General features: G+C 33.8%; 1 protein-coding gene across 5 annotated transcripts in view; it reads left to right on the forward strand.

Annotated features, from left to right (window-relative positions):
* Positions 1 to 2,181: 2,181 nt before the first annotated feature.
* The window catches only part of LOC108734347 (protein slit), a 243,552-nt gene continuing 234,525 nt past the window's right edge, over positions 2,182 to 11,208 (forward strand). For 2 of the 5 annotated variants that reach the window (XM_025973116.1, XM_025973118.1), the window contains exon 1: positions 2,182 to 2,448. In XM_025973116.1, coding sequence (XP_025828901.1) covers positions 2,442 to 2,448 — 7 coding nt within the window. In that variant the 5' untranslated portion in view covers positions 2,182 to 2,441. Of the gene's footprint in view, positions 2,454 to 11,208 lie in introns of all 5 variants that reach the window. The other 3 variants (XM_025973117.1, XM_025973119.1, XM_025973120.1) reach the window with 2 other exon arrangements.

Here is an 11,208-nt window from a genome sequence, read left to right on the forward strand (position 1 = left end):
TATTTCTTAATGTACAACCAAGTTTCTACTTTTCATTTTATAAAATTTAGATTCGGATTTTCTAACTAATGCTCTGTTAAAATTTCTAGTCAGGCAGTAATAAATGTTTTAATGCTGCCACCCCTTTGTTAAAATCAAGTTCGAATTCAGCACCCTTCCTTTGCTCATTCCCATGTTGGGGCTCATCGACAACCACGGTGCGAATTGCAGCTGTATACAGGTGTTCGTCTCTCATAAACAATAGAGGACTTAACAATGAAGATATTTTTTTTAAAGTTATTGTTTTAAGAATGGTCCTTTTTCTTTCTATTGTTGTTCTTCTTTTCATTCTATTGATGACGGAAAATGTCTATTAAATGTTCCTGAAATTGCTGTTATTGAATTTCAAATTAAGTAACTATTAATTACAGAAGCCGCACGTTTTTTTTTTTTATTTATCTTTTATATAAATAATCAAGCAGTATCATCTTATATAGTAAATGATGGGAACGAAATGAGTCAAGTAGCGGGATCTATTTGCCTAAGCTTTTGTTAAAATTTTAGGCAGGTAGGTCAGCTAAAAGTATTGAAAAGTGAAATAAATGAATCTATTAGTCGTAAAATATTATAATGTTTATTATGTTTTTATTCGCGAAATAATCCATAATATCGTCATAGCTGACGGTGTTAATCAGGGTTGGATGGGATACAATAGATGAGTTCGAGCAAAAAGGAATTCGAGCGGTGTTAACTTTAAATATACATACCTTGAATAGCAATAGTCATAACAGTAATAACGATGATGATAGTGGTAATAATGAATATTGACTTCTACTTTCAAAATCTGTCAGCAAAGTTAAAATCGCACGATCTACAGTTCCAGAAAACATTAAGACTCACTGAATTAAAAACTTTAAATCGTTATTGTGGAAAAGCTATTTATCCAGTAGTGCCTGTTTTTCACACATGTAAAGTAGGTGGATATAAATTACTCTCATTTCTTACAATCGTAGTGATACGTACGACTATAATATAAGTACAATAAAGATATGAATTTATTGATCTGATCAAATAGATCAAGGTCTCAAATTGCTAGTTTTCCATTCCCTACGTTCTTCTATTGATCTTAAAAAGACTGCTAGACAAACGCCCGGGTGGTCGGTGGCCCCATCCAACCCTGGTGTCCATTATCTACGCCTTTATCAATACAAGTTCCAAAGGGTCAAGTTTTACTTGAAATAATGAAGATCTCTCATAATTCTTTACTTGCTTTAAAAAAAACGATAATTACGGAAAACTAACTACATCCAAGTTTAGATAAAAGTAGTGCAAAAGAAGTCATTTCTATGCTCACGAACAATTAATTTAGAAATTCGAAAAAGATTGTTAAAGGTGCATATTTGGAGCACGACGCTGTACGGGTACGAAACATAGACGGTGGGCGCGGCGGAAAAGAAAAGGTTAGAAGCGTTCGAAATGTGGTTTACCGGCAAATGATGAGGAAACCGCGGACAGAGAAGGTTAGAAATGAAGAGGTATTAGAAAGAATAGGAGAACAGAGGACTGTATGAAAGTCAATAAGAAATAGGCGAGATAGGTTGGTAGGACACCTTCTCAGGCATGAAGGTTTAGTCAGAGATATATTAGAGGCAAAAACAGGATATAAGAGGAGTAGAGGTAGATCTAGATTAGATTACAATGCGCAAATAGTTAAGGATGTGGGATGTTCTAGTTTTTGGGAAATGCGAAAATTGGGAAAGTGTGGAGGTGCGTGTCTAACCAATCTTAGAACTGACGACTTTGTGATGATAATACGTCCTACATATTTGTCGTAATAGATCTTATATGCACATATATTTTAAATTTATGCATGAAACTGAGCAGTGGAACATTGTGAATTTTACTTCCCTTAGTTCCCTTGTCTTTTTTCTTTTAAGAAATACTTTATACTTATTTTGAAAGACACACATGACATCTAAAAGTATTGGACTATCTTAAAAGTTGAATACATGTTCAGTTTTCCTGACAGTGCATGCCCATTTTCCACTTGTTTGATGCAGTACGCGTATATACGTGTAGTATGACATGGACGAGAACTTTTCCAGGACGATCGGCGTCGCGACGGCGTCCGTCAGTTCCTCCACCATCATTGCCGTTTCCACCACCTACTTGCATGCCTGAACAAGTTCTTCATCCAGCAGCAACGTAGCGAACGATCACAGCGTCAGTTTGTTGTAGTAGAGTGTTGGTGGCGCTACGTTACTTTCCAAAGCTCTTCGTTCAGAATACGTACAGTGTGTGCTTTCAATTCATTCTTCCGACGACGCGATCGCACGTACGCTACTCTTTTCTGTGCTGCTATGTGGTTTTCGTGAATTATCTCTATCGAATTGACTGTATAACAAAAACTTTGATTTCTTGTCGCCTTTTGAGACCATTGAAAACTTGGACAATGGTTTCAAATGATACGTAAGGTAAATTTTATTTTGGTGTGTTCATGTTTTCTATTTTCACATTGAGGTGATTTTTGAATACCATTTGAAATACGGTTTTAAAACTTATTTAGTAAAAGTAAGTAACTTATTCAGGTGAATCCAACATCTTTGGAGGAAATGCATATCGCTTTTGAAACTATTTGAATAATCATCCTGATGATGCTAATTGACGCGGCATGAAAGAGTGGTTTAAAACATTTCTGATATGCGCCCAGCTGGCTCGGCTTTATGAAATTGAAATTTATCTATTTTTACATCCGAAAGTATTTTTAGGGACGTAGAGAATACTTTTTACACCTTGTTGTGACATATCCAGTCACAACTTAATAACTTTGTTCTGTTTTTACTGCTGTCAGTGTTTGGGAGCCAGTATTAGGCCAGGTAGAATTTTTAGTAGTTATCCATTTGAACCTTGAGTCCTGCAAGACATTACTGGATGTAATAGGTTGTAAGAATAACAAATACCTTTCTAAAAGGTATCCGCAGTAAAGGTTTTTGTTGGTCATTACTTCCTGGAAAAAAAGTTCCTTGACTGTCAGTGGATTACGCTTTAATTTGCAATAGTTAGTGAAAAAAAAAATATTACTCTTCCTGAGATTTGTGAAAGTACGACATTATTACGGTTTTATGATTTTGTAATGTGATTACTCATAAGTGAAATGGAATTTTAGCGTTGTAAAATTGCGCACGCCTCTTCAAAAACGTTTTTAATTTGACGTTCAAACAGCTTTGAAATGATTTAATGTGGAATCGTGTCTTAAATTCTAACCCATTGTGCAGCAGACAATAAAATTTATTGTCGGATTGTTCCCCGCATAAAACATCTGTCATGGTCTTCACTTTTTACTGCATTTTAATCCTAACAAGACGCACGATGCTTCCGGATACTATTGTAAACACTGTTGCAAAGTAAAGCTGCAGTTTTCTGCATAGTTCATGTGAAACGTCCTTAAGGATCTCATAATTATATCTTGGACGTTTTGCAGTATAATATCGCTACCAAATTTGTTGTCTTCAGTAATCACAAATCGGCTGATTCCGGGATGCACTTTCTTTCATTTTATTTTTTGATGCTGTTGAATACTTGGATGCCACATATGACCATATTCACTAGATACACAAAGGATTTCACTACTTTCTACTAATCCACAACTATTATAGCACCTCCTTTCTTCACGTAATCGTCTTTTCCTGTAGATTGTTCTTCTTGATGGCCTTTCTCCTCAAAATTCTTTGTCTTTTCTCATCAACTACAAGTGCGTTATTTTAGAATATTTTCATCATCTTATTCATTGTTGCTATCAGATTCGGATTCTTGTTCTTCTTCAAATTCTTTGTCATTTTTCCTATTTTCATCATGTTCACTAGGTAATACTGTATGAAGACATTCTAGCAACACAATTCAATCAGCGCGATATTTTAGCATATTTTTATTGTCTTTTTCCTAGTCGCTATTAGATTCAGATTTTTGGTCTTTATTTAAATTCTTCATCATTCTCCCTATTTACTTCATCTTCATTAGGTAATGCTTTATGAAGGCGTTCTCGCAACATAGTTCAATTCATCATGTTGTTTTGGCACATTTTCATCGTCTTCATGGTAGTGTCTTTTAGATTCGGATTCTTGTTCTTCTTCAAAGTCACCTCTATTGTCCCTATATCCGTAATCTTCATTAGGAAATGCTTTTCTTCTCACAACGCAATTCAATTAACGCGTTCTTTTGGCACATTTTTATCGTCTTTTTAGCGTCGCTTTTAGATTCGGATTTTTGTTCTTCTTTAAATTCTTCGTCATGCTCCCTATTTACTTCATATTCGTCAAGTAATGCTCTCTATGAAAGCGTTCTTGTAACAATATTCTTTGAATTTCTTCTTCAACTGCCTAATTTTCATAGCGTTAACGTCAATCTTATTTATTTCGTCAGTGAAAGCGAAAAATTTATTCATTCGGGTGTTATTAACTTGCAACCTATTAGTCCATCTGACTCTATAATTCGAATGATAATGTTTCTTTTTACATAAATGATAAGTTTAAACAACGACTAACATTCTCTAGTAAAGAAAGATGAAACGTAAGAAATTGTTTTTCGGTCAATTTGGTATTATTATTATTGTTACAACCAAAGAGAGATTTGACTTGATTCAGCTTTTTTATTGTAGGTATGGTAGGGAAACGGTGCAGCTTTTAGTGTTTAATGATTGTTTCAACTATTTCCTAAAATTTCCATGTTTGATTGGAATTCTCATCTATAAACATACTTAATTTCAGTCGAAACTATTCCATCTGATATCGCGTTGTAATAGATGTACGTCATGCATTTTACTCGGTAAAAGTAAAAGATTCACCAAAGACAAGATTCTTTAAATGGGATTGAATTTTATCTTATTATACGGTTTAGAAACATGCTGGGAATATTGGAAACTATTTTATAATGGTCTGCCTTCTATTGTAGATTTACATACAGAGCCAGTTGAGTGGAAACAATTCAATATTTGACTTTAGAAATATTTTACAAACAATTCACAGTAAATGTTATTGTTAAATTAATTACGGGAATTATGGACCATTCCCGTTTGTATGTCGCCGTTAGATGATTAGATTAAACCTTACGTTACGGTTCCAGGACTATGAAGGATTATTGATGCGCAAAAGATCTTAAAATGTGTTTGACAAAAAGAACATGCTATTTTGGCAGAGTAATATGATTACTGTTCGTTTCAAGAAGTTAGAGATATGCCCCTTCCTTTTATTAGGATGCGCCGTAGCATAATTCCAAATTCAATCATATTTGTCTGCGAGAACTAGACAAAAGTGTACAGTATCATTTGCAAAATTATTTAAACTGCCTAGTTAAAATTTAAGAATATGCTTTATATTTAAAAGCATATTTAGCCAAAAATAATAACAAGTGAATTAACTTAACGTTCTACACACCTGTAAAATTTTTGCTTTGTTTTCTATTGTCAATAATAATATTGTTAATTTTTGTTTTAAGAAATTGCTAAACATTTTCGTCTAGTACTGTACAGTTCTAGCCGATCTCCTAGGACCGCCCATCGAGAGCCCTGCTCGTTCAATCTTGTTCCAACTATTTCTGTCTTGCTTACGCCTAGTGTGTATTCTTTCTATCTTCGCGCAGATTACTTCAAGGTCACAATTCTAACAAATTGAAATGGAGTGTATTTCATATTGAGTCGCATACAGACAGGGAGCATACAAAAATATTGATACTGTTTTTGTTTTTAAATCCTTGCAGTAGGTAGGTACTTATCTTTTGAAGGCTAAATTCAAACCTGTTGATCTTTATATGATATTCGGTTAATTTTTTCATAAACGTTATATCTATTCACTGACTTTAAGATCGATTTTCGATTTAACGTTACTCTTGGTATAAACCGTAATCGTTTAGATTCGATTGCGTTTTCGTCGATTTTGCTTGTTCCCTTTTATTTGTAAGCCGTATACAATCAGGATAACAAAGGCGCATGTCAAAATGGCAATAAACCTTTGCTCAGATTCCCTGATCCTGAACAGCTCACTTGTGAAATGCACATTGCTCAATGGCTCGACCCCGAACATGAAAGAAAGAGAGATCATCTTCATGGTCGAAGACAATAACTGCAAGAACCCGATACGATTCTGTGTCCTCAGGCGATTCGAGCATGCCATCGCAGAGGCTCTGCTGTCGTGCAAAAGCATTATATAAAAGGGCACAAATTTATGTGTATATAGTTATATATATATGTGTGTATATAGTTGCAGTGGTGGCTCGTAATGAAATCTGCAGGGCTATTGAATAAAATAATTCGAAGTGGTCTGTATTCTGTCGAGACTACCAGACGCGGATCGCGATCTCCATCTTTTTGGATCTCATCAGCGCGTCGCAGACAGCTCCGACAGAACACAGACCAACTTTTACCTGCTGTCCCAACAGCGCGCTTTAGAAAATACTACAAATGGCGCGGTAAACGCCATCTGTAGTACGATTCTACATTTTAGGATTACGTATGTTCCAACAATGTAGCATCGTACTACAGGTGGCGTTTACCGCGCCATTTGTACTATTTTCTGCAGAGCTATTGATGGTGCATACAATTGCGGAAATTGGTCTTGATTCTTCTTAAAGTTGAGAAGTATACTTCATTTACTTTCTCTAGCGATGTGCCCTTTCCAATGTCTTGGATGCGCGCTGGCAAAATCGTAGGTAGTGAGAAAAAAGCTCATTATACTCTCGACTCTTGTTCATTAAACATACTTTTTCATACAGTACCTGCCAAAAGTTTTGTTCAATCATGAATAGTAGTGCGAGTCGAAAACAAGCGTTGAAGCCTTTAATATGTCTTCAAATATAAATAAACATCTCGTTGATATTTTCAGTAGTAATTGGTACCAATAACAGCACGTTTGAGCAATGCAATTTTAGTGGATAAAATGGTCAATTTTTCCGTGCAGTACTGTACGGATTATACGCTCCTCACCGGTTAAGAGTTTGGCCGAGAGTTATTTCCTTCCTTTTCTGGCCTAGTGCTGTTCTTTTCTACTTTGCGCCGGTCAAACTGAATGTCACATCGCTACAGAAAGTAAACGAAGTATACCTTCAGCTTCTGATGTTGACATAGGTATTGCTGCAATTCTTCAATAATTTCTTCTTTACCTTGATGTTTCAGTTCAGTCATACACATAAAGGACACCGCGACAGACTCTTTCTAGAGACTAGAGTCCAGACTGAGAGAATTCATTCAGTTTACTACTTATTTCGTCCACTGCCCACTTTGAGAAACAATTATTTGACATGAGTCTTATTCTTTTTCTAAAAACTTACATTTTAAGTGAAACTGTTAAGCTATCAAAAACTTGTGAGCAATTGACCAGAATCCAAAGAAAGACCGGACAGATCGGCGACTTTATAATACCACATCAACGTTGGGTGTGCGATGTAACTAAGAAAGTAATTTAGGTTGCAAAAATCAATTTTTTTGTCAGTTCTAAAACTCCTATACACCAGCCGCCTTTGCACAGTCGTATGATACGAACGGTACATAAAGGATAAGGACTTTAGTGATATAAAAAAGGCTCTTGCATGCATTGAATCGGAAACGAACATATCTCGAGGCTAAACAATAAAACTCATCGCCTATTGGTGAGAGGGAATTCTTGTAGAGTGTCTTTGAAGAGCGTTTTTACTTCAACGATTATGTTTGTCTCCTTCAGTCAAAATTCGGCAGTGACGCACACACTAAACGGATCTAAAGGATCAGAGTACATCATTCGCAGGATTCACTTAAATAAATTGAAATGTCGTAATATTTTAGTTGACTGGAATTTATGACGTTTCTTAAAGGAGTAGGAAATTTTAATGCACAAGAATCTTTTGTATACGATTTCATTCAATTTTAGGAAACCACACGAACAAAATTGGGATAGATATTACTTTTAAATTGAGTTGTGTATTCATTTAATTAACGATACTAGAACATAATTTCTTGTGTAGTTAGTGTAGAAATTTTGTTAATCTTCTTCGAATCTTTCAGTATTTTTACGCTTTATTCCGTAAATCTATTTTGTGTTTTTTCAAAAATTATTTATTTATTCATGATTATCTATTTTGTCCCTTTCAAAGTAGTCTCCACCAGATATTATACATTTGTGCCAATGTTTTTTCCAATCGTCGAAGCACTTTAAAAAATCATTTTTTGTGATCTTGTTCAGCTGCTGATGCTGTCTTTATCTCCTCAATCGTAGCCTAGTCGAAATTAAGATCAAACCATTTCGCCACAAAAAAATCGAAAAAATTCGCGATAGTTTCGGAACAGACGTCGTATACGTAGGTACAAGCGGTATACCGATCATTTTATTTAATCCTACTTTGAACTAGCCTTTAATGATATTGTTTACAGTTGTTTGTATTCAATTGTTCACTAAATATGTGCTAATAATTGCAATATTTATTTACATGACAAGAGACGAATGCTGATAACAACTTTCACAGATAATTAAAATCAAATAACAACGCTGAATATTGTAGAACATAGTAGGCACCGCCTGTAAAGTATTGCTGATACTACAATTAGTGATTAATGAAAAACAACATGTACTTACACGAACACATGTATGTATTTGTGAAGCCCATTTCTTCCAATCGTTGTTTATATTGTTAACAAATACGCATACAAAGTATCGCATATTTTACACGATTAAATACCGATAATTTTCTCCACATTAAGCAGTTAGAGATACATATTATACTTAGGTATGAGTATAAACTGTATCGGCTACTTAGAAAAATGGTTCATTACTACAGAGAAATCAGTTTATTATTTATACTAATTTTTATACGAATTGATGTTAATTCTAATATCCNACCGATAATTTTCTCCACATTAAGCAGTTAGAGATACATATTATACTTAGGTATGAGTATAAACTGTATCGGCTACTTAGAAAAATGGTTCATTACTACAGAGAAATCAGTTTATTATTTATACTAATTTTTATACGAATTGATGTTAATTCTAATATCCTACGATAAATTAACAATATGGCTACTGCTGGTCTCCATTTTAAATATATTTTCAAAATTAACTTTTATACTTATTATAACGATTCAATTCGGGCGAATCTCTTAAATAATTTTACAGTTATTATGATAATTCCTTTCATAGAAAATTTATTTATACTTTTGTTACATATGCAAATGTTTTTAATCGCTTTTTGTTTGTTATTATGTAACCGTTTCCCGATTAAATCTATTTGTCTGTTTCTATTAAAATCTCTTGTGTTGAATTGATTAACTTTTAACTTTTATATCCGATCTGATTTGAGTAGCTGTAGTTGATATTTTATGTGCTAATTAATTAAAAAATAAATTTGAATCGTTCAAGGTAGTTTGCACCTTGATGCATAATAAAATTTTATTATCATATTGTATCATTAATTAATGTCAAAAGCAGTTTAAATATCGCTAAAACTTTGTACATTCAAAATATTTGGCAAAGCGGTTATAGTGTTGACAACATCATCATGGATGCACCTAATAAATTTTATTTCGAATTTGTTATCTTGGTAAGCCAAATCAATAACCAAGTATGATAAAAGTAACATATTTTTAATCCATTAATCGCGTTTTTATTATTAATCGGAAACAGTTCATAATGAAGCTTGAATTTATGATCCGAAATGGTCTTTTTATAATTGAGATATGTTAATGTCTTGTTTATTAATTCATCTAATACGTATATGGTCTTTAGTTGGCCGTTCTTTCTAAGGTAGATACTCATTAGTTTTCTGTTGATTAAGAAATAATTACAGCTAACTGTCGGTTACCTGAACGGTTCTATAATTTGTCGAACTAATTATTTCTAAACAGTGGCTATTTATTCAAATTGCCATCGGATTTGTGTAGGACGAATAGAAAATCTACAAGAATTCCAACTACTGCATATCGTCATTTGTAAATTGCAGAAAAGGTTTTACAAAATGAATTTCTAATTATGCAAAGCGAAGTTCGAAAGTTTAGAGAAAGGAGAATTTTTTAGTCTCACATTTTTTTTCTTCTCCTAAATGAATTTTTAGGATTATCCAACATTATAAGTATATTTGCTTAGTTTGTATAAAGATCAACAGGAACATAGACTAGTAAATATTAGGAAGGGAGTCAGACAAGGATGGACACTGTCACCGTCACTTTTTAATCTAGTCGAAGACGCGATCAACATCTTTAAAGACAGGACAACTGTAGCGTTAGATATACAGGGGCAAAGGATTAGTTGAGGTTTTACAGGAAAATGATGATGATATCTACCGTGGATAGAGGAGGTTAGAAATGAAGAGATATTAGAAAGAATAGGATAACAGATTACTATATGGAAGTCAATAATAGGCGAAATAGGTTGATAGGACACCTTCACAGGAATGAAGGTCTACTCAGAGACATATTAGAGGTAGAAACGGGAGTTAGGTGAGGTAGAGGTAGACCTAGATTATATTACTGTTCGCAAATAGTTAAGGATGTGGGTTGTTCTAGTTTTAAGGAAATGCGAAGATTAGCTCAGGGTAGGAAAGAGTGGAGGTGCGTATCCAACCAGTCTTAGAACTGACGACCTTATGATGATGAAATGTAAACCACAATGATGAGTTAAAGATTCTGTTATATGTACACTGAAAGAAATGAGAATAGTTGGATTTACTATGCAGTGTTACTTTCCCATTGATGGCTCACAGTTGAGTTCTTAGTTTTACTTAGCCCATCACTACTTTTGATTTACTATACGGAAGTCAATAAGAAATAAGTAAGCTAGGTTGGTAGGACACCTTCTTAGGCATGGAGGGCTAGCCAGAGACATATTAGGTGCACAAAAAAAGAATTAAGAGATGCAGAGGTAAGAGCTAGATTAGATTATTGTTCACAAGTTGTTAAGGATGTTTGGGAGGTACAATCGGAGACAAGATTAATTAGGTTTTGCAGCATATCATGAGGTAAATACTATCTATATACGGTTTGAGAGAAAATTTGGAATTTGACCAAAAACTTTGAATAAAGTAAGAAATAACGAACAATACGGAAAATTTTTAACTGACTTTTGGCAGTGAATATGCCTTGATTTCAACTTCGACACAAAAAAATATTTAGTTTCAATCTCTATTAATAATGAGCGTAAAACTTTTTAATATGTTTAAATAATAATTAAAACTTTAAAATTGCATTTATTTCAGACAATTATAAATATTATCATTA

Source organism: Agrilus planipennis, unplaced genomic scaffold, assembly GCF_000699045.2.
Source record: "Agrilus planipennis isolate EAB-ADULT unplaced genomic scaffold, Apla_2.0 scaffold83, whole genome shotgun sequence".
Lineage (NCBI taxonomy): Eukaryota > Metazoa > Arthropoda > Insecta > Coleoptera > Buprestidae > Agrilus > Agrilus planipennis.